This window comes from Macrotis lagotis, chromosome 1, assembly GCF_037893015.1.
Source record: "Macrotis lagotis isolate mMagLag1 chromosome 1, bilby.v1.9.chrom.fasta, whole genome shotgun sequence".
Classification (NCBI taxonomy): Eukaryota; Metazoa; Chordata; class Mammalia; order Peramelemorphia; family Peramelidae; genus Macrotis; species Macrotis lagotis.
The window spans coordinates 484,754,695-484,777,347 of NC_133658.1; the positions used below are offsets into that span (position 1 = coordinate 484,754,695).

The 22,653-nt window shown below is 36.0% G+C and overlaps 1 protein-coding gene across 1 annotated transcript in view; it reads left to right on the plus strand.

Moving 5' to 3' along the window:
* ATP10A (ATPase phospholipid transporting 10A (putative)) overlaps positions 1-22,653 on the plus strand; it is a 230,865-nt gene that overhangs the window by 191,668 nt on the left and 16,544 nt on the right. The window contains 8 exon segments of the mRNA XM_074213723.1: positions 5,328-5,434; positions 5,549-5,680; positions 7,038-7,168; positions 8,394-8,646; positions 13,181-13,398; positions 15,084-15,278; positions 18,752-19,024; positions 19,026-19,320. Coding sequence (XP_074069824.1) covers positions 5,328-5,434; positions 5,549-5,680; positions 7,038-7,168; positions 8,394-8,646; positions 13,181-13,398; positions 15,084-15,278; positions 18,752-19,024; positions 19,026-19,320 — 1,604 coding nt within the window.

Sequence of the window (22,653 nt, forward strand, 5' to 3'; positions counted from 1 at the left end):
TCTTCATGTTTATAGTTAATCCCCAAACTGTGTGATTCTTCATTTCCACTGCCCACTTTTCTGTTACTTTTCTAGTCATTGCAGAAGCAGGAAAGAGACAGCATGTGATGTCCATTTTGTATGTTTCTTAAGTTTCATTCCGTAGTTAAATAATTCATTATTCATTGTTATGATGGATCTTTCAGCATGTTGAATTGTTCCTTGGAAAGCAGATATATATTTTTGTTGTTAGGACTATAATCAAAGCCTTTCCAGTATGTTGGAACATTCCAAGGTTTCTTAGTTTTTGAAAAAAATCCTGTTATCTCTATACCACAGTGAAGTATATGAAAATTGTTATTATAGTGAAAGGGAAAGAAGCCATGAGAATTTAGATTAAATGTTTAATGTGCTTTGTTCTATCAATATGCAGTTCCGAAAGCAGATTCTTGGTACTTAGATTTTTGGTGACCAAATGGTACTCTTCATAGGAAGTTAAGTGCAACAGAAACATTTGACAGTAGGATAGTCTGTCATAAAACAGTTAGAATTGAATTCTATTTTGCAGTCATTTGCCAGCAATGGTGCATGTTTACTGTTATATTTTTTAGAACCTGAAGCAAATGAACTATAACATGCACAAGATAGGTTATCAGCCACAAATATGAAAGAAAGACATAACAATTTCTGAGAAAGAACAGATGGGCTATGACTTTTATTAGCTGAACCCAGCCAAATTTCCAATGAGCAAAGCATACAAGTCTTTAAAACTACTGGTAGACCTTACTACTAGATAACCGTGACACCAAGTTTTATTTTTGGCTAATCCTGACTATAAAAGCCACCAGTTTAATTTGAATTGACTTTTATAGTCTTAACATTGATGGTATAAGATCTTTGGTGTCTTTCATTTTATATAAAAGATAGCTATAATTTCTTTAAGCTAACCTTGCTACCCTCCACTTGCTCATTCACAACCAGAGGGAAGCAAGTAATATGTTTTCTTGGGTTACCCTTCATAGATTTTTCCCTCTAAGCAGGCTGGGGGCATTGCAGTGACTAATACTTTCCATTTGCCCAGGAACCAGAAAGACAGCAAAGATTCTTTTGAAAAGCAGCTCATTTTTATTTCTCTCTGGTCCCCAGCCCCTCCCTCCCCTCCACCTTGCCCTTTCTCCTTACTCCCATCCTCCTCACCATTCTGATCATGTCATTTGACATATAGATAACTCGGAAGTTTACATTTGCAGAATCACATGAATTCCCAGTTTCTAATTTGAAAATTTTCCAAGAGGTCATCCATCTAATACCCATTTGCATAGGAATCCTGTCTCTTACACCTCTGGTTTGTGTTCATTCAGCCTTCACCAACTTCAGTGATGGAAAAACTTCCTAATTCTCAAGATAGCCTATTCTATTTAGGGGCAGCTGTTATCAGATTTTTTTTTTTTTACAGAGAACTGAAGTATGCTTTTTCTATAATTCTCATGCATTGCTCCTAATTCTGCCTCCTAGTGTCAATGAGAATACATCTGATCCATTTCCACATGATTAAATTTATATTATTAAGGAATAGTTTCAGGAGAGCTAGGTGGCACAGTGGATAGAGCACCAGCCCTGGAGTCAAAAGGACCTGAATTCAAATCCAGCCTCAGACATTTTAATAACTACCCAGTTGTGTGACCTTGGGAAAGTCACTTAACCCCATTACCTTGCAAAAACAAACAAAAAAATTTTTTCCCCAAGTTTTCTGTTTTCTTGGCTAAATATTCTCAGTTTCTTCTTCCATGGGATGGTTTCCTACCCTCTCACTAGATTCTGGTTTTACTTTACTTTTTCAGTCTTTTGAGTTGCATTATACATTTTGACTAGTCTTTAAAAAACTCCACATGTCTTTCTCATACAGTTTGGGGTTAGCTATGACAATTTCAGCTTGTACTTGAACCATTTTTTTAAACCCAAAAGCACAACTTCCCTTTCATCCTTATTAAGTTCAGTCTAGTCATAGTCAATTCAGTCTAGACTGCTGAGATCTTTTGGGGTCCTGATTCTGTCATATAGTACCATAGCTATCCCTTCCCAAATCTGGTATATCTGTAAACTGTGACATGAGTTCCATATAGGCCTTTACATAAGGCATTTATAATATAGGAATATAATAGCCCAGGGTTGCATATATTCTACTAGAATCATACCTGTAAATTGACATTGACCTGTCTGCGTCTACAAGCCCTACTTCTTTAGCCCTTTGGTACTCAACCAGTGATGAATCCACCTATCCATACTATTAGCAAACCACATTTCTCAGTCTTGCCCACAAAGATACTATGAATAAATACCTTGCTAAATAAAAAGTTCATTGTGTCTTAGACATTCCCTTGGTCTACCAGTTGAGTGTATGTTTTTTTTTAATTGGCCCTATTATTTGAATGAATCTAAAATACATAATCATTATCATAATAGTTATATTCTTCTTTCAACTTTATTTGTAGGTAGTTGAAGAAATGTGATTTAGAAGGTGCTTTCCATGGATTTTCCTATCTTTTTCATGGGTTGTAAATATTATACTTTTTCCTGTTTCTTGATTACATGAGGTTAATGTTTTGTCCTAATTGCTTCCTTTATCACTTTTTCAGGAAGCAACATTTTTCCATGTTTGAATGACATATGATATATTAGTCAATACATGGGATATCAATAGGCACTGTCTGACTTCAATCTTAGCAATGGTATTATTCATCATTTCCTCTGGGATTTCCATATTCTATTCTCTATGTAATTTGGGTTCATTATGCTTATTTTTGGGCAATACAATTTTCTCTTTGCAGTCTCATGTTTAATGATGAAAATATTTCCTGGAATTATCTGGTTGTAGGTAGGAGGTTGATAATAAAAAAATTTGTCAATTTGAAAATCCACATGAATTTTTAAAGAACCATTGAATGTGCTTGGAGTAGACGTGACACAATTTGGAAATCTGTTTTTTTCCTAGAAAGTGAATTAGTATTTTAGTCTTGACTTAATTTTTTAACTCCAATGCACCAACAAGAAGTGCATCTATTACCTGGAATTTGCAAACACAAATTATAGTTAGAGTTTGCTGAGTTGTCCTACCCCCTGTTCCATATCTAAGCGATGTATGACTCAGGGATATTAATTTATTGAAGATACAGAAAAAGTAGAATTAGTAGGTGGTGTTTGTTCCTTAGATAGTGATCTTGTTTCCCTCTCCCACCCCACCTTTTCAGTCATGACCTTCTTTCTCTTGTATCTCAAACCAAGAAGCACAGAAAATTATCTATGCTAAGGGAGTAAATAGGCTATGCAATAAAGTGTGTCTTGAAGAGATGATCAAGGAATTGGGGTAAGCTAGTAAGAAAGGGTGTAGGCAGTATTTTTCAAAGAAACAAAGATGTTTGATACCCAGATGATGAATATGAGTGAAAAGGAGGGTAATTGAAGTGTGGGAGGAGAGTGGGTGGATGACTGTATTAACAATGAATGCCTAAGTGGGTTGGGGGAGATGAAAGAAAAATGAAGAACAGATGTTGGGGAACAGGGGTTGCTACTTTGAAGGTCAATGACCTTTATTAGAAACTATACTCTGATTCTTTGTAATTTAAGTAAAAATAAAATAGACATTGTAAAGAAGTCTAAAATAGGGAAAAGGCAAAAAATATTAACCGAAAGTCCTTACTTAAGAGGTGGAAAATAGCATGTCTCATCAGTTATTTTGGGCCCAAAATAGTTATTTGCCTTCTCTTTAGTTGTCTCTGTCTGTACAATGTGAAAGTTAAATGATTAGGTAATCTGAGAGTTACCTTTGAACACTAGCATTCTGTGTCTCAATGACTTTCCTGATTCTCAGTTTTATTTCTGGAATTAAGTTTTTGCCATTTCTTTTGTATATGTAATAATAACAACACCCATTTATATGATGCTTTAAAATTTGTAGAATATTGACCCACAACTTTTTGAGGCAGATAGGACAGGAATTTCACATTTCACAAATGAGGAAATTACAGTCCAGAGAAATTTGGGGCTTATGTATGATCATATTACATAAATAACAGGTGTCTACCTAAACTCAAACTCATCCCTGTTGATTTTAGAAGAACTGATCTAGCCCTATTTACACTACTCATTAATGCCCTTAGTGTAGCTAGGGACCCCTTCATTGAAAGCTATCTTGATACTTTGCACCATACAGTCTATAATCTCCTATGAATCTTGCTTTTTTAAAAAAAATTATTTATTTAAGGCAATGGGATTAAGAGACTTGCCCAAGGTCACACAGCTAGGTAATTGTTATGTGTTTGAGTCTGGATTTGAACTCAGGTCCTCCTGACTCTGGGGCCAGTGCTCTATCCACTGCACCACCTAATTGCCCCCTCATATGAATCTTTCTTATTCATGGTGGCAACCCTGAAGAAACTTGATGAAACCGACTTCCTTTGCATATGCCCATGTCTCAGACTGGCTTCTTTACAACTATAGAAATGAACATTGCAAAAAACTGTTCTGAATGACTAGAATACTCCAGATGTTCATTTTATTTTGTTAGGAGGACAAAATTATAACAGACTTTAGGTGCTAGTGAAAGGATGCAGTTGAAGCCACCCCATTTGACTCTTGTCACCTTATCTAGGTGAGAATACTTTCTAATTGAACTGAACATTTTTATTTGCCAGATTGGTATCAATCAACACAATTCAGTAAGCTGATGTTGATGATGTCTCCTATGTCTTTTGACCTATAGATAGGAAGCATGTCAACATCCAACAAAATTCAGAATCCTATTCAATTCAACTACTGCTTATCAAATACATACCTTGCTCATAACATGTCAGGTCCTAAAAATTATATAAACTTTAAGATATGGTCCTGTCTTATAGCCTGGTAGAGGGACAAGACACAAGATAACACTAATACACCATATTAAATAATATATAGCTCTATAGTTGCTAAACAAAATTCGATGTTAGATCCAAGGGAAAAAGATAATTTTTAATACCTCCACTCCATGCCCCCATGGGAGAGAATAGTATTAAGGAAGGCTTTTTGTAGAAGGTGGCATCTGAGTTGGGCTTTAAAAATAGGTAGGAATTCCACAGAATCGTGGAAAGTTTCAACCATAGGGAAAGAAAGTATTCAAAATATTATGGCTTAGGACCTGTTCTTTATAGTTATGTTATAGCTTAAGCAGTATGTTATGCTTCTAATATATCAAATCTCTCAACTTTGGAAATATTATATCCCCACTGGAATACTGAATTTTCCTCAGAGCGTCCAAGATGAAGGATATGGTTTTTCTTTGAGCTGACATGTTCTAAACTGTTCTTTGACAGTATACATGCAAATGGGAAAAAAGCTGCACTTTATAAAGAAAATCTATTGCTGCGTGGATGTACCATTAGAAATACAGAAGAAGTGACAGGAATAGTCATCTATGCAGGTAGGAGTTGTCTACTTTTGTGCTACAGCAAAATTAACTATATTAATTTGGGTAATTACAATAGTTTCCAAGTTGTTATCAGTTCACACCAAAAATCTCACTATCTAATGACAGGACATGAGACTAAAGCTTTGCTAAACAACAGTGGACCACGTTATAAGCGAAGTAAACTTGAAAGACAAATGAATATGGATGTCCTTTGGTGTGTCCTTATACTCATAATCATGTGCCTGCTTTCAGCTATTGGTAAGTCATCTTAATAAAAACAAAATTAATCCAAAATATTTGAAAGCTCAGAGTCTAAAAGTAAAATTTTAATGAAATCTTTTAAATTGGCCAAAGATACCAATATGAAAAAATTTAAATATTCTGTTATTCATCTAACTATGGTTTCTAAGTGGTATTCTTCTTTTATCATTTTTGCCTTTCATGTTTAACCATGAAATTTATTTGTCCTTCATGGTAGAATTATTTAGGTTGTGGATGGGAGTGTGTTGTCTAATATGATAATAGGAATTCTGTCAATCCAGTATTTCATATAGCATGATTAAAAATATAATTGATATTTCACTCTTGATTTTTTTTAACTTCTCAAGGATAGTGATAGGGTTTAGACTAGTGATTTTTGAAACTCCCTGATTAAAACAAAGCAAAAAACTTCCCTCTGCTGACTCAAGTGAGCACATCCTTGCTATTTATGTTCTTAGATAACCACCCGGAATGCTGAGAAATGCAGCCAAAGTATGTCAGAGGTAGACCTCCAACTCGGGTCTCCCTGGCTTCAAGGCTGACTTTATCCATTACTTGATGGTACCTCTCCAAAATTTCTTCTCATGATCAAAACATTTAATTATTGTTTGGTAGTCAAAGATGAGTTACTTTTGAGGTTATCTGAGTCATCCTTACTCACACTATACATCCTAGCTTTGGAAATAAATCTCTTGATTAGTGAGATAAGGATGATTCATTCTTAGTAGTCCCAGGACTAGAAATCATAGAAATGCCTTCAGTGCTAAAGGGAACCATGTTATAGAAGGAGTGCTCCCTTCACTTTGCAGTGTAGGCTAGGAGGTATGTCTGAGTTCAGACCCAGTACTATGGCTGTTGTATATACATCTTTGTGCCTTTGAACAGCAATACCCCCTTGGGAAGACCTAGCAGGGGAGAGTAGCAGTGAGTAAGTGTCTTGAAACAGCCTCAATGGCTACTATTTTTCAGTGTTATCATTTACCCAAAAAGTACAAAGTGCTGAATCCATTTTTTTCTAGGAACTTACCATTGTAAATTGGCAGGTTGCATATAATTCATGTTTTCTTAAGCAATTCAGTAATTTAAGTACCAACAATGGGTGGATGGGGGAGGGTGGGTAGTAATGCTTCCAGCAATTTAATCTCAACTCCCCATGAGAATCCATATATTTTTATCCTTCCTCTTCTAACAAAACAGGCACAAAATGCCAATATGTAATATAACAAAACCAAGTTGTTCTGATTTGATTTAAATATAGGTAGGCTTAATGCTTTCTTAACAATGCATTTTCATTTCCACCAAAAATATTACTTCAGTTGGCTGAATGTTATTCCTCTTCACACCATTGTTGCAGGTCATGGACTGTGGGTATGGCAGCATGAAGAGAAGAAGCCATTATTTGATGTTCCTGCATCAAATGGCAACTATTTGTCTCCAGTTCTAGCTGCAGTATATCTATTTTTGACAATGATAATAGTTCTTCAGGTAACAGTTCTAAGTACAACATAATTATTCTGTTTTTTTTAAATGAAATTCTTCTTTGATCTAAGATTTTCCCAAAGGCAACCTATAGTTGTATAAAATCAGAAGAATCAAAAAGCACCTTAGACACAAAAGTTGCTTGTCAGTTTAAAGAAATTTCCTTGTAGACTTCTTATGGATTATTTTGAGGTTAAAGTTTTCTTATTGCTTCTCCAAAAAATCCTCATGCCTTGATTTTTTTCCTGTTCCCTGTCCTTTCCTGCACTCATAACTGCACAAATCTCCTAACCAAAAAGTATAGGAGCCTCCCACCCCAACCCATAAGAAAAATGAGACCTTGCTGTATTACAAAGAGTTTGTAGGATTCTGTACAGAAAATACTTAATGAAGATGTTTAATGAGACCTTTTACAGAAGGGAAACAAAGTGATTTTCTTTTAATTATATGTGTTGAATGCCTGTAAACAATCATCGGTAAACTCAAATGGGAATATAGCTAGTGGCACTGTGGTTGAGTTACCAAGCAAATCTAATTCACCTGGATTTCAAATCACCATATCAATAACTATGAAAGAATTTCATGGTGCTTGTTTTTTGTATTATCAAGCTGTTGTGAAAACATTTTCCTGAAAATACTTTACTTCTATACATTGTAACAATCATAAAACTAGTCTATCATTTAACTAGTACACAAAATCAGCAACTGAAAAGATTGCTTTTTCTGAAAAATATGGCTCCAGAAATTGCATTTTTTTTTCTGTGACTGGAGAGATTTACCTTCTGCTGTGAATATGTATAAAACTTGGGGGTTAGAATGACTTTTTAATGCTTGATTTCTTTTGCTTATGCAGAACTCTGACTGTACCTTGTGTTTTTTCCCCTCTCTCTCTTTCCTTTCCTAGCTTTTCTCAAGTCCAACTTATTATTCGAAAGTGCTTGCTTCTATCCAAGCCATGATTATCACACTTCCAGATATAATAATGGATTTCCGCTCTACAGTTGCATCATAGGCTTTCCTAGTTTATTACAGTAAACCCTTTGTCAATAGTCTAATAACTTTTCAATATTGACTCTAAGCCAACTTATTTAAACTCTTAAAGGTACAGTATAGTCCATACTTATTTTCAGTTTTTTAGTGTTTTATAAAGTTGAATAGATTAGATCAATTCAACATCTATCAATTAAACATCTATTCTTTCCAACTCATGTACTTTGTTTCTTTCTTCTAGGTTCTAATCCCAATTTCTTTATATGTTTCCATTGAAATTGTCAAAATATGTCAAGTGTTTTTTATTCACCAAGATAAAGAACTATATGATGAAGAAACAGACTCTAAACTACAATGTCGAGCCCTTAATATCACTGAAGATTTAGGGCAGATACAATATATTTTCTCAGATAAAACTGGCACTCTCACAGAAAACAAGATGGTTTTCCGAAGATGCACTGTCTCCGGTATAGAATATTCACATGATGCTAATGGTGAGTTATGGTTTTTCATGTTGTTTAATGATTATGTTTTATTTTTGTCTTAACATTCAAGATGATGCCAAACAGGGAGCCAATTGTAAAGCCTAAAATTGAATGGAAACAATAACCTTAAGTAGTTGCTGACTTATAACTAAGCATGAAGTATATAAGAGAGTTGAATTTAGAACAAATTTTTCATGATTGTGGAGACTTTGTTTAAAACTAACAAATCATAGAATTTGATTTTCACTATTAAGCTAAGCATACCCTGCCTTCCAACTCTTTCCTCCCTTTCTCTTGAAGTTTTATACCTACCTGATTACATCAGTGAACTTATCAGCTTTTTGAACCATATGTAGAACTGAAAGCCTACACCTTGCAAGGAGAGAATGTCATCATAATAATTTCAGAGCTATGTGCTATGGTAGAGACAGTCAAATATAGAAGGGACAGTCAGCACCTCTAAATAATTAGCCATTTGCAACTACAACCATTTGTCCCTCCAAACAAAACAAATTTTCCTTCTTGTAACAGCATCAAAGAACATCAAAGAAATCTTGTTAAAACTGAAATGAACACAGACAGAGATAAAGTATATTGATTGTGATACAGAGTTGCTCTTGGGAAAGATTTAACTAAAAGAATCCATTTCAGATGTCAGGTTTTACATGGTCAAATGATATATCTTCTGTGATCTGAAAAAAAAAAATCAAATTCTCCCAAGCAATCTGGCCCAGTCACTACAAGTGAAATGGTCTTATAGCTTAAGAGGGCAAGAAATTGGAAAGTATGAATGACTTCAAAGTGGATCAAGAGGCTACATCAAAAGACACTGAGTCTCATGGTGGTACCTTATTGAGAATTACTGATTAGTGAGAGTTTAAGAAAGTGCTTAGAAAATCATACTTGGCATGGGAAGAACACTGCCTTTGCCTTCCATGAAAGACTACACTGGTCTGTAGGGAAGATAAAAGACAGAACTTTTTCCTTTATATCAGACTACTGATGTGATTGATCTTTGCCATGAGGAAATAGTACTATTTCTTTCAATAAGGTTATTAATAGCTATTCATTCAAAAAAATTTATGAAATACCTACTGCATTTTGCAGTTCTTTACTTCAGAAAATTTATATGCTACTATAGAGAATATGAGTTTTAATAAAAAAAAACTCTGAAAATGATTACCTTAACAGAATTAAGACTGTGGAAAGAAGTAAAACAATTTCTTCTTTTCTGGATTCAATGGGCCATATTATGAATATACTTAATCTTTGTACTTTTATTAAATGACTACTATGGGTCAATCACTGCACTAATCATTGGGGAACTAAAAAGGGCAGGTTTTAGGGAGAAAGAGTGAGTTTGGGGCATATTAAATTTAAGATGTCTATAGAACATCCAAGTGTCTGAAAGATAGTTGAAGATGCAAGAATGGAGTACAGAGAAGTTGGGGCAGAGTAGTCAGAGTTAAGAATCTTCAGCAAAGAAATGATAATTAAATCTATGGAAGCTGATGTAGTAGAGAGGGAGAAGAGAAAGTCTAGAACTAAGCCCAGAGAAACAGCAATGGTTAGAGGGTATAATCTAGATAAAGAACCAGGAAAAGAGACTCAAAAGAAGTGATCAGGTAGGTAGTTATTAACAATCAGGAGAGAGTAGTGTCATGAAAGCTTGGGGAGAAAAAATATCAAGAAAAAGAGGATGATCAAAAGTGCCCAAGACTGCAGAAGGGTCAAGGTGAATGAAGATTTGAATCTAAAATTTAAAGGATTTGGCAATTAAAAAGATCTTTGGTGACTTTGGAGAGAACCAATTGGGTGAAATAATGTCAGAAAATGAACTATTAAAAGTTAAGAAGAGGGTATTAAGATAGAAGAAGTGGAGGCACTTATTGTAAATGGCCTTTTCAAGGAATTTAGCTTTAGAGAGTAGAGAAACAGATTACTAATTGTGACGGTGGAAAAACAAGTGAAGGTTTTTTGGGTTTTGTTTTTTCAAGGTGGGAAAGATATTGTCACATTTATAGGTATTAGGAAATGACGCAGAAGACATACTGACAATAAGTGAAAGATAGGTGATGACAGAGAGGGCAATATTTTAGAGGAGATGTGATGAAATAAGTAAAAGGGCTAACTTTTATAAGGGATGGGGCCACTTCATCATATGAAACAGAGATGGAGGAGAGGGTGACAGAAGATATCTGAAGAAGAGGGAGCTCATGGTAAATAAGATTTTTTTTTCTGAAAAATATAAGACAAGGTTCTCAACTGTTCAGATGATGAAAAGGTAGCCATGAGTTGTTTAAGGAGTGATATAAGGTTTGGAATAGTCATGGTGGAGAATGATATAGTGAGTTGATAAAGAAAACACAAAAGGATTGCCAAGCAGCAGTGAGGACTCATTTAAGATTGTATGGCTTAAATTTGTAGTGAAACCAATGAGAAGATTTATGGATTTTTCAACACCTTTATATTCAGTAGCACAAATAAAGGAACAAGAGTGGCAAATGATGGGAATGATCTAAGATTGAGACTTGACAGGGAACAATTGGTGATATGATAAGGAAGATGCAAGGAATTCAAGAGGGGAAGATAGGGTAGAGTTGAATTCATTTACTTAAAAGTCAAGATGGGGGAAAGAGTGGCTACTGCATGGGAGATGACCAAGAAGATAACTGAAGGGTCAAAGGATTGAAGGTCATGGTATGGGTGAAGATAAGATTTTTTTTAAAGAAAGGTAGAAGGAAAAGTGAACTAGCAATAGGTTATAGTCAGATTAGGGGATTTCAGAGCTCTTGATCAGGGAGGTGGTAAATTCCTGGGTGATAGCAAAATCAAAGATATGACTGTTTTGGGGAATCAGGAAAGATCTCCTATAGGAGATATCCTTAAAGAAAGGCAAAAGTCCCAAGAAACAGATATGAGGAGGGAGAGCAATTGAAGTATGAGTGAAAAGAGGGTAGGAATGGCAAAAACAGAGGTGGGAGTTGGGATGTCTTGTACAGAACAGCAAATAGAATGGTTTGGGGAGAATAGAGCATATATGAGTAATGTATTATCAAGATGAAAAGATAGCCTAAAGCCAAATTGAAAATATTTTTAATTGACAAACAGAAAAGTCAATATTTTATGCTAAAGATACCGGGGAGCCTGAGAACCTCCTTGAGAAGAGGAGTGACATGGTCAGACTTATGTTAATTTGATTGGTATTTGGAGTTAGGATTTTAGGAGGGGGTAGATTAGATGGATACAAGTAGACAGGTTAAAGAGGTTATTTCCATCATTTAAACAAGAGATAATAAACAGAAGTAAGGGGAATTATCATGTGCTTGGACAAACATTGGGGAATAGTGGAGAACAAATGGGTATGGTGTGCTATGGTCCAGGGGGTCACAAAGAGTCAGATGTGAAAATGATCCAATGACAAAAAATACTGTAAATTGTAGGATATTTGCCAGTCTTCATTGATAGATGAAGTCCCTTCACTGGAAGTTTCCTACAGTGTTGAAATGGTAGATTTGGACCCCACTCACTGGCCTCTCAGAATCACATTCTGCATTTTCCAAACTTTCAGAAATTCTCAACTAATGAGAACCTCCACAATTTCTGTATACCTCTCTGAAATTACTTAAATTTACTAGACATGTTCTTTTCTAGGAAATTCATCAATGATAACTAGAAAATGAAGGGTAACTTCACATGAACTGTGCAAATTATGCTTCCATTAGTCCATCTGATTATATGGCATGGAAGTGGCCTGGGGTTCCTGAACACTGTCAATAGTGCAATAGTTCAATGAAAGCCTACAAAAATTCATCAGAAAGATGGATTCAGAAGCTGTTGTAGTGGTTCATGTGAAAATGGGGAACCCCATCACCAAAAATAAGAGCATTCATTAAGAGTTTAGCATTTGAGTGCTGGGAATACAAGTAGGAAAAAAAGAAAATTCCTGGTTTTGTTATAATAGGAGAAGATAACAAAGAAAAGTAAGCTGAAAAGGAAGAAAGTGGGGAAGGAGGGAAAGACTAAGGTACCTTCTCCTGTGGGGCATGGTAGAGAAAATCTAGAATGTACCCTGGAGAGAAATGTGACCCAATCAACCTGGGAGTCCTTCTTAAATGGCAGTTTTAGGAGGAGCCATGCAGTCAGAGGAAGAAGCTGTGGAAGTGTTGGGTACTTCCAATTATGCATTCCCAGTTTAAAGTGAGGCTTTAGGGTGAAGAACTGGGCAATGGTAGAGAAGATCTAGAGTGTAATAGAGGAATGAAAACTGTCATCCAAGTGACAGACAATAGCTAAATTTGACTACAAGGAATGAATAGCAACTGATTGATGACCTTACTGAAAATAAGTTAGTAAATGAAGAAGCATTGTTATGCTGGCTGATATTACTTCTTTTTGCCTAAGCTTATCATTCAGTGTGATTTTGCAAATAATGCAATAGAAGGGAAACACAATTGTCTAGACTCATTGGCCAAGCCAAGCTTCCTATTGTGATTCCTCCCACATGTGTCTAATATTTTGCTCTCTGCCCCTTTCCCCACAGCTCGGCGCATAGCTATGTACCAGGAAGCTGACTCTGAGGAGGATGAGGCTGCCCCCAAGGGAGGGACCCTGTCCCAGAGGGGCAGCATCGGTAGTCACCAAAGCGTCAAGGTTGTTCACAGAACTCAGAGCACCAAATCCCACAGACGGACAGGCAGCCGAGCAGAAGCCAAGAGAGCTAGCATTCTATCCAAACATACTGCTTTCAGCAGTCCAATGGTTAGTCATGAGAAAGGGGGATTTAGCCAATTTGAACTTTTCCTCAAGCAGCACAACTTCAAACTTAAGAAGCAAGGATGCTTGTATGCTTCTGCAGAAGTGGACAAGAGGAATAATAGGCTTTTTCATGGTATTTTTCTTTCTCCCTTATTAGTTTTAAAGGAAAAATATTTTCCTTCACTTTACACCCAGAAATCACTTCATTCTTAGTTTTTGTTCATCTAACCATCCCCCTCCATTGGCCCCTTTTGTTCAGAATGCTGGATGATTGCATCGCACCTTTTGCTATATATTAATTCCAGGACCATAAAAGCCAACTCCTATAAAAGCCACCCAGACAGATTGACATTGTCAGGAAATTCCTGCTGCCAAATGAAATAAATAAGTCAAATTGGGTTTGATAGGTACAAATAATCAAAATCCTAAAGACAACAGGGAGGAGGAGGAAGGTAAACATCAAATCAAATAAATATGACTCTGCCAGTGCCTAAAAACCCTGAACCATGATGGAGACATCTCTAGAAGAAGGGCCAGCCTCTCAAATCTGCTTTTCCATTCCTAAAATGTTCCAATTCAAAAACTGCCAGGAAGAGTATTCTGACAGTCCACACTTATCCAAAGGTTCTCCAATTTGTTTCCCTTCCTATAAACTTTTAAGAAGTTACTATTTTCTGCAAGGGTGGTCGTTTCCCTGTTGCTGACGCAGTAACTCTAGACACAGATGGATTCAGAAAGGACAGACTGTAAATTACCTCAATGTGGCTTCTGGAAGTTAAATCAGGATGCAAACTGCAAAGTAGTGGCATTGTATTTATTGTAAGATTATCTAATTCCTTTTTTTTTCTTTTTAGAGCCTACTTTGAGCTTTATATAAAACAGCATAAAAAATAAATGCATATACCTTCAATGCTTTGATGAATACATGATATTATTGATGCAGATACTTCCTCCACTAATATAGATTGTAGTCCCCTCCATACCTTATCATTCTTGTCTTGATTTTCTCCTAAATCCTCCATTTTAACCTATTTTTTAACCTCCAGATTACCTATTTTTCTGGAGACCTTCCTTTTTCTTTCATTCTTTTTTGTATCTTCAAGGTATAGTGTATCCCTACTGTTTCTTAGTTCTTTCTCCATGATTGGTCAGTCTCATTTCAATGCTTCCTGAATGATTTACATTGCAATACAGTTATTGTTCTGTCGGGGCAGTTATTGTATGGTAAGGGCAGTGTATATAGGGGCACAGGACCCCCCCCATGATCTGTAAAATCCATGTAAAATTTTTTTGCCTTCCCTTCCTACTTGAATTATGGTATTAAAAGATAAAATATGTTATTATGTAATAATATATATGTATATATATTATTCATTTCTGTTTCTAATCTTTTTCCTGTATCATTTGATGGCCTTTGCATGTCATCTACAGCTTCTGTAAAACTCCTCCAAAAATTAGATTTAATTTCTTATGCTTACCCACACTATATTGAAACTGCAATGGAGGGAATCACTGTGTGGAAGGGATAACTTCATTAGTGACCTATAGCAGCCTTCTTAAACTCATAATGTGTCTTTATTGTCCTTTGGGTAATATGTATGCTTCAGACATCTTAAGCCAAATAGTTTCTATAATAACAATACCACTGAAATATGACTCATTGTTATACATATTTCCTTTATTTCTAGGAAAAGGACATTACCCCTGATCCAAAACTATTTGAAAAGGTAAATGAATGTGCCAGGTGTCTGGAGATCATGAGAAACCAGGAAAAGTCACTCTCCCATCTCAGCCCAGAACTTGCTGACATCTTTGACTTCTTTATAGCCCTGACCATCTGCAATACTGTGGTGGTGACAGCCCCCAATCAGCCAAGACACAAAGTAAGTTCTATCTTGGTCAGGGCTCTTTTGCTTTGGTCAGTCTTCCAGAATCTTAGGTGGGATGACATGAGTTAAAGGTGATGATATTTTTGAAAGTATAATTCTCAGTGTTAATTAGTATAATTAATTAATGTTATTAATAATTATTATTTACATAGTGTTTTAATGTTATAACTAGCATTCATATAGCTCTTTAAACTATGTGCTAAGTACTATGCTTAAGTACTTCGTAATTATTTCACTGGCTCCTCACAAGAACCCTGAGAGGTGGATGCTATTCTTATTCCTTTTTTACATGTGAGGAGACTGAAACAAATAAAGGTTAAGTGATTTGACTGGTTTTACATGGTTAATAAATGTTAGAGACCATATTTGACTTCCTTGGGGCTTTCTAATTCCGTGACCAGTGCTCTATCTGCCATTCAAGGAAGTATGTACTATTATTAGCACCTACATTTTTGAGATGAGAAAATGGAGTCAGATAAAGGTGAAATGGCTTAACCAAGGCATTACAGCTACTATGTCTAAGAGAGATCAGATTTGAACCCAGACTTCAGATCTAGTCCTCTATTCATTGCAGACAGGCAAAAATTTATGAAAAGATAGATGTACATTTACTATTATACTTTAAATCAGAGGTGAAAACTGGGGTTTTCTCCCAATATTCACATATTGCAATTTCAGGCATTTGTTGTTAAGGCTGGATAACCTGGGTAAATGAAAGACAAAGCAAGAAAGAAATAAAGACTCAGATTCATCTGTCTGTCAATGAAATAGATGATTATTGAATGAATGAATGAAAAGGTGACTACAAAGTACAGTAGATAGATTGTCATAGTTCACTACAGTCAGCTTAGGCAAACCAGAAGGAATGGGCAAGAAGTGGGCTCTAATTAAGCAACTTTGGTCAGTATCCTAGGACAGAATGAGAGAACAAGTAAACATGGATTTTTTAAGTAAACACACTAAAGTCAACATCCAAGTACAGTTGTGCCTTTTGCATTGCAACTCCCCATTGCAGTTTCTAGATGTTGCGGGTGGCATAAGAAATTAAAAGGGAATTTTTGAGAGTTTTGCAGAAACCACAGATTTCCCAGAAAAGGTGTTTTTATTTAATGTTGACCTGCATGTAGCTTATGACCAAATACTTAACTCAAATTTTGCATTAAGTTACTGTAAACACCCCATAAAAGAAAAATATAAATTTCTGACTTCTCTGCTAGGATACAAGAGTAAAAAAAATTTTACATTGATTTTCTAAATCATGGGGACACTGCATCCCTAATCAACCACAATGTGGAAGATATAACTGTATATGGACCAAACAGGAGGGAATGGGTAAACAGAAAACTTCATTTATTGGGACTTAACACAGAAAAAAAGTTACTAACAAGCTACACCTCAGTTTTATAATTGTTAATAAAAGAAAAAAAGGCTGCCTTTTCCTGTAGGACTTTCATGGGTAAATGCAGGCTATCAGTTAATAAATTGGAAATCAAAGAAGTCAAAATTTACCACAGAGGTCTCCTGGTTGGCAAAACAGCTTCTTACCTACAGCAGAGAGGCCTAAGCATTAACTCATAGCATCTCAATTTTGTCATTCGGGGAGACATTGTTGGGAAATAAGTCCTGGGTTCTAATACGGAGAGGTGGAAACATATAAGAGGCCTGTATTTGCTTTCATTTTCTTTTTTCTATTTCTGGTGCTAAAGTTTACCTTTAAGTTTCTAAGACCTTATTTGCAACTGCATCTCTTATAGATGGAGAGTGACTGAGAATTTTCCCATTTGACTTTGGGGGTTATATTAATACTAAAGATTTAGCCTGATGTAATGGAAAGAGCTCTACATTCTCCTCCCATCTGTAGTATTCCCTTTTTTTGCACCATCTTGGAAAAGTCATTTCAGCTTCCCGGGCCTCAGTAGACTCTCTAGTTTCCTTCAAGATGCACCAACTCCCAGCCACAGATGCTTACAGGCCACACACCTCCTAAAAATATTTACCTTATATATCTGATTTATAGAGATAAATTTACCTGACATCACCTTTAATAGAATCTAGGTCTTCTGAGGGTAAAAATTCTCACTTTTGCCTTTGTATTCACAGCACCTACCACATAGAAGACACTTAATAAATATCTGTAAATGATAACTGAATTTTATACAATTTAATTCAACAAACACAAGTATAGATACTGGAGTTGAAGGGAGAGGGGAGAGGTTGGGGAGGAGTATTAAGACAAAAATAAAAATAGTACTTTCTAGATATAAAGTACTATGATTCTTTCGATCACAGAAGCAAATTGCTTAAAATGGGGGAAAAACCTGTAATATCCTATTGATTTTTGAAAATAATATACAATAAATAAAGGACACTTTAAAAGGAGAAACTTGAGTTGAAAGTCAAAAATTACATTGAGATTGCTCTAAAAAATCAAAACAAATTTCCTTCAAACTTAGAGGAGTAAGAGATGATTATAAAATGGGGGGGGGGAGATATTTTGTAGCACCAATCCAGTTGTTTCTTGAATATCCCTACCTACTCCTACCCCTACTCCCCAGTTTGTAAAATAGATTTTGCTCAATTAATAATCATCTTCTCAACCTGAGGGGGTGAGGGGAGGGGGGGACTTTTAGAAACAATTGGGTGACTGGTGCTACACTGCTTTTAGTCAATTATGCTTTCTTCAAGACTGTTAGTTTTTCTGAGAGCAGAAATGTTCATACGGCTTAATAGACCATTATATTCTTCTGGTCGATTTGAGCAAATCTAGTGGAGTATGCTGATGACAGATCATTTAGAAGAAGAAAGTGTGCCCCCAAGATTAGAAACTCTGGTCTTTGAATTGCCTATCTGCTAGAGGCCACATTCCTAAAATTAATTTAGATAAAACAGGATTGGTTTGATTTTTTTTTTAAACCTTCCACAGTCACTACTGAGAAAGAACAGATATTGAGTGGTCAGTGGTATCTGATGATCAATATTAAACTTAAAGAAAATAAACTGACAGGACTATCCTAAATTGTTCCATTGCTTTTCAGTTGTGTGTGACTCTTTGTGACCCCATTTGGGGTTTTCTTCGCAGAGATAATGCAGCAGCTTGCCAATTTCTTCTCCAGTTTATTTTACAGATGGGGAAACTGAGGTAAACAGGGTGAAATAAGTTCCCCAGAGTCACACAGCTAGTAAGTGTCATAGGCCAAATTTAAACTCATGAAGATGAGTTTTCCTTACTCCAGGCCTGGCACTCATGCCAATGCTCCACCTGGCTTCCCTATTATTCCTAAGTAAGAAATAGTAAGTTTTTGTTGAATTTCCACTATAATGTTTTGTTTTGTTTTGTTTTCTGAGAATCCACCCTTGCTCTCCCTAAAGATGACTTTACCTTTTCAACCTTATCCTAGTATCTTGGGTTTGGTATAGTTGATTTAATGAGTTAAGTTCTCTAATCCTTTGCTTTTTCTGATTTGCAGGTAAGAGTTAGGTTTGAGTTGAAGTCTCCAGTGAAGACCATTGAAGATTTCATCCGAAGATTCACTCCTAGTCGCTTGACATCTGGATCAAACAGTGGAAGCTCCTCAAGCCTCTCTACAGGCAAATCAACACACAAAACAGGTTCCAGTTTTTTGTCAACACTGTCCACTGAGAGTACTCTGCTCAAACTTGAAGCTAGGCTGACTCGCTCCTCCCCAAAGATGAATAACAATGGTTACGGTGTACAATCCACAGGTGGCTGGGCAACTGAAAAATGGACTCAAGGAGGGTGAACTTCGTTATGAGGCTGAGAGTCCTGATGAAGCAGCTCTGGTCTATGCAGCCAGAGCCTACAACTGTTCTCTAGTTGGCAGGCTACCCGACCAGGTTTCTGTAGAACTCCCTTACCTAGGGAGGTTAACCTTTGAGCTTTTACATACACTGGGCTTTGACTCCATCAGGAAGAGGATGTCGGTGGTGATTAGGCATCCTCTTACCGATGAAATAAATGTTTACACCAAAGGAGCAGATTCAGTGATGATGGATCTTCTTCTTCCTTGCTCTTCAGGTATTATCTTTTTTCCATTCTGTTTTTGTCCTCATTATTTAGGTATACGTTAAGAAAAATTCCTTGGGATAGTCAGGTGTTGCAGAGATTAGAGCACTAGTCCTAGATTACAGAGGATCTGAGTTCAAATTCTTCAGACTCTTGCTAGCTGTGGAACTCTGGGAAAGTCCCTTGATCTCAATTGCTTTAAAGAAAAGAAAAAGAAAAATTCCTTTATGTAGCTTGGACCTTGAGGCTGGGAGCTGGACCAGATTGTTTCTTGAGTTCCCTTTCAGGTCCTAGAATTGTTATGAATATTGGCACCAGAATAGAGATGAGGATGATATTTTTCTTGTCAGAATGAAAAAGATACTTAGGTTCTAGAACTGGATCAGATTAGCTCGGGAACTTGGACAAGTATTCTCATCTCTTTGTTCTTCATCTGTGCAATGCAAGCTTTGGAATACATGACCTTTACATTTCTTTTCAGTTTTTACATTGATGGCAAGACTTATGATAAAGGCATAATTTTAAAAGAAAAAATGTCTTTTAAAATGCTACCAATTTCCATACTGGCTTTTGCCCCAGAAACTTTAGTATTTGATGAAAAATTGATTTTTATGATTTCTTTTTTGAAACCACACACTATAACCAAACTTTGAGCAGTAGTGATCTTGGACAAGTCACATAACCTCTATGGGTTTTAGTTTTCACAGCTGTAAGATGAGGACACTAGACTAGATGGGCTGCTGGGTCCTTTTTTGTAACACTATAATTCTCTTATTTGCTGACAGTTACCTATGATTCTGATGCCCTCAGTGCACAATTAAGAAACCTATTGATGCCTGTAATTTTATTTCCAATTATGATACTTCCGTGTGCCAGTTCCCAGCTACCATTTTGATTCCTCATCAGGGTTATAAAAGACTTGGCCATCAAGTTTTTGCTGATTTTTCAGTCATTTTTCAGTTGTGTCTGACATCATTTGTGGTTTTCTTGGCAAAGATACTGGAATGGTTTGCTTCAGCTTATTTTACAGATGAGGAAACTGGGTTAAGTGACTTGCCTAGAGTCACCCAACTAGTAAGTGTCTGAAACTAGATTTGAACTTAGGCAAATGAGTCTTTCTATCTCCAGGCTTGGCACTCTCGTCAATTATGTTACCTAGCTGCCCTTTGTCAAGATTCTCTAAAATGATAGAAAGGCAGCTAGAGAAGACTTCGAAGAATTATTGCTATTTGTTAGCAAATACAGTCAAAAAACTAAGGGTTACAAGGTTGAATCTGCCAATAGCTATAACTTGCTTCTTTAATTATGATTATTTTAATGCTTCTGAAGATATATTTCACTGAAGGTTTAGAAGCATAGTATGTCACTAAACAGCATTTATGGACTTGAAGCTGAGGCTTCAGAACTATATGCACATACTAGGATTTTAAAAGGCAAGTAGAAGATGCTGATCTTGCCCTCAGGCAGATTACCATCATACTGGTTAGAAATTTAATCCAAACAGAAGCCCCAAAGACATGATAGGTCATCTGATGTTATGTTGGTAGACTTCTCTTCCTTCTATCACATTCTTCTATTTGTAAACAAATATATGTTAGATTGTGATGCTGAAAAGGGCTGCCAATTAATTTTCAAGCATTTGTATTTTATGATGAATCAATTTTAACTAGAGCATCTCTAGGATTTGATCCAATAGGGATTTTTTCCAAGGTTCCACAACATAAGTGGAAGGGACAGGTAGCTAGAGTTACTATATTTTTTAATGATTTACTTCATTTTCAGTTCATGGAGCAAAAACATGCATTTCCATAACATAGTACAATTAAAAAAAGATGAATGCACATGAAACTACAAATCTACTATTCCCTTCAAATATACAACAAAGTTATCCTGTAGATTTCTTTTTTTTTGCTCCCCTCTTCCCTCCATTCTCCATCCTAGAGACAGCTACCATTGGTCACAAATAGGTGTGAGTGTGTGTGTGTGTGTGTGTGTGTGTATTTATGTGTTTAAAATTGTTTGAATAATAACTTTTATTTATCAGATTTTTCTCTAAGTACAAAGTTTTCCTATTTATCTGACCTTTATTTTTAATTTGTATATTTATAATAGTCAAAATTACTATAGAATTGTGGTATGATTCTGGTTAACTTGGGGAGGGGGGAGGAAGAACAAGAAGAAAAGGAGGATAAAGTGACTTCCCAGCCCTTAGCAACTTATACAAACACACAAAAATATATGAAGTTTCTTATTGGATAAGCCCTTTACACTATCCCCAAAGCATCATGGGCTTCTTGTGTGACAGAAGTTCCTCTAAGTCTCTTCTATTTGCCTTCCATTACAAAGCCCTAAAAGGCATCACAAGAAAATTCTTGCAACTTCACATCGTAATACAAAATAAAATGGTTTTGGCAGGGATGGAGAGCCATGTAGTGTGATAAGCCCCTGTAGCAATGCCTGCTATATCTCTTGCTGTTAAATAATCATTGCTACTTCTCATATTTTTTCTTGTCCTGTGGGGTTTCCAGAGTATACTTGGATGTGGCTATTAATATTCAGGCATATTGGATAATGAGAAACAGTCCAGCCTACAATCCATGATACCTACCAAGAGGTAGTTCTACTATTATATAGTTATGCAAAATGGCACAATTAAAAACCACAGAATTTAGGGGAGAAAACAGGTTTCACGATACACAAAACCTTCAGCAATGACATTAAATAAAGAGGAGGAACTTTTTCTTCCTTATTCCAGGTCCAACACTCTATACATTGCACAACCTGTTGGTTATGAAATACAAAGTATAGATAGGCAGATAGTGAAAATAAACCATTTGTCACAATCTCTTGGAACCTCTAAGGATTTGAGAACAAGTGTGAACCCAGTTGTTCAGGTCTATATAAAAATCAGAGCACCATTATAAAAAAAAACACAGAATCAAATGATTCAGAAAATCAGAAATTCTTTTGCACTGGATGCCTTATTGTGACTATGTTAATATAGTATTTTACAAGTTGACTTTATAATAGTGGGCATTTGTATAGTGCCTACTATGATTCAGGCACTGAAAAGGGTCTTTCACATGTTTTCTCCATAAGTCTTTGTAGCATCCCTAGGAGTTAGGTGCTATTATAGCTCTACTTTACAGATGAACAAACTGAGGCAGATAAGTTAAATGACTTGCCCAGGGTCACACAGGTAATAAGAAACTTGTGGCTAACTCCAGGGCCAACCAGATGACAGACTAGGCCTAGAGTTAGGAAAACTCATCTTTATGAGTTATATCTGGTCTCAGATATTTACTAGCTATGTGACCCTGGGCAAATCATTTAACCCTGTTTTCC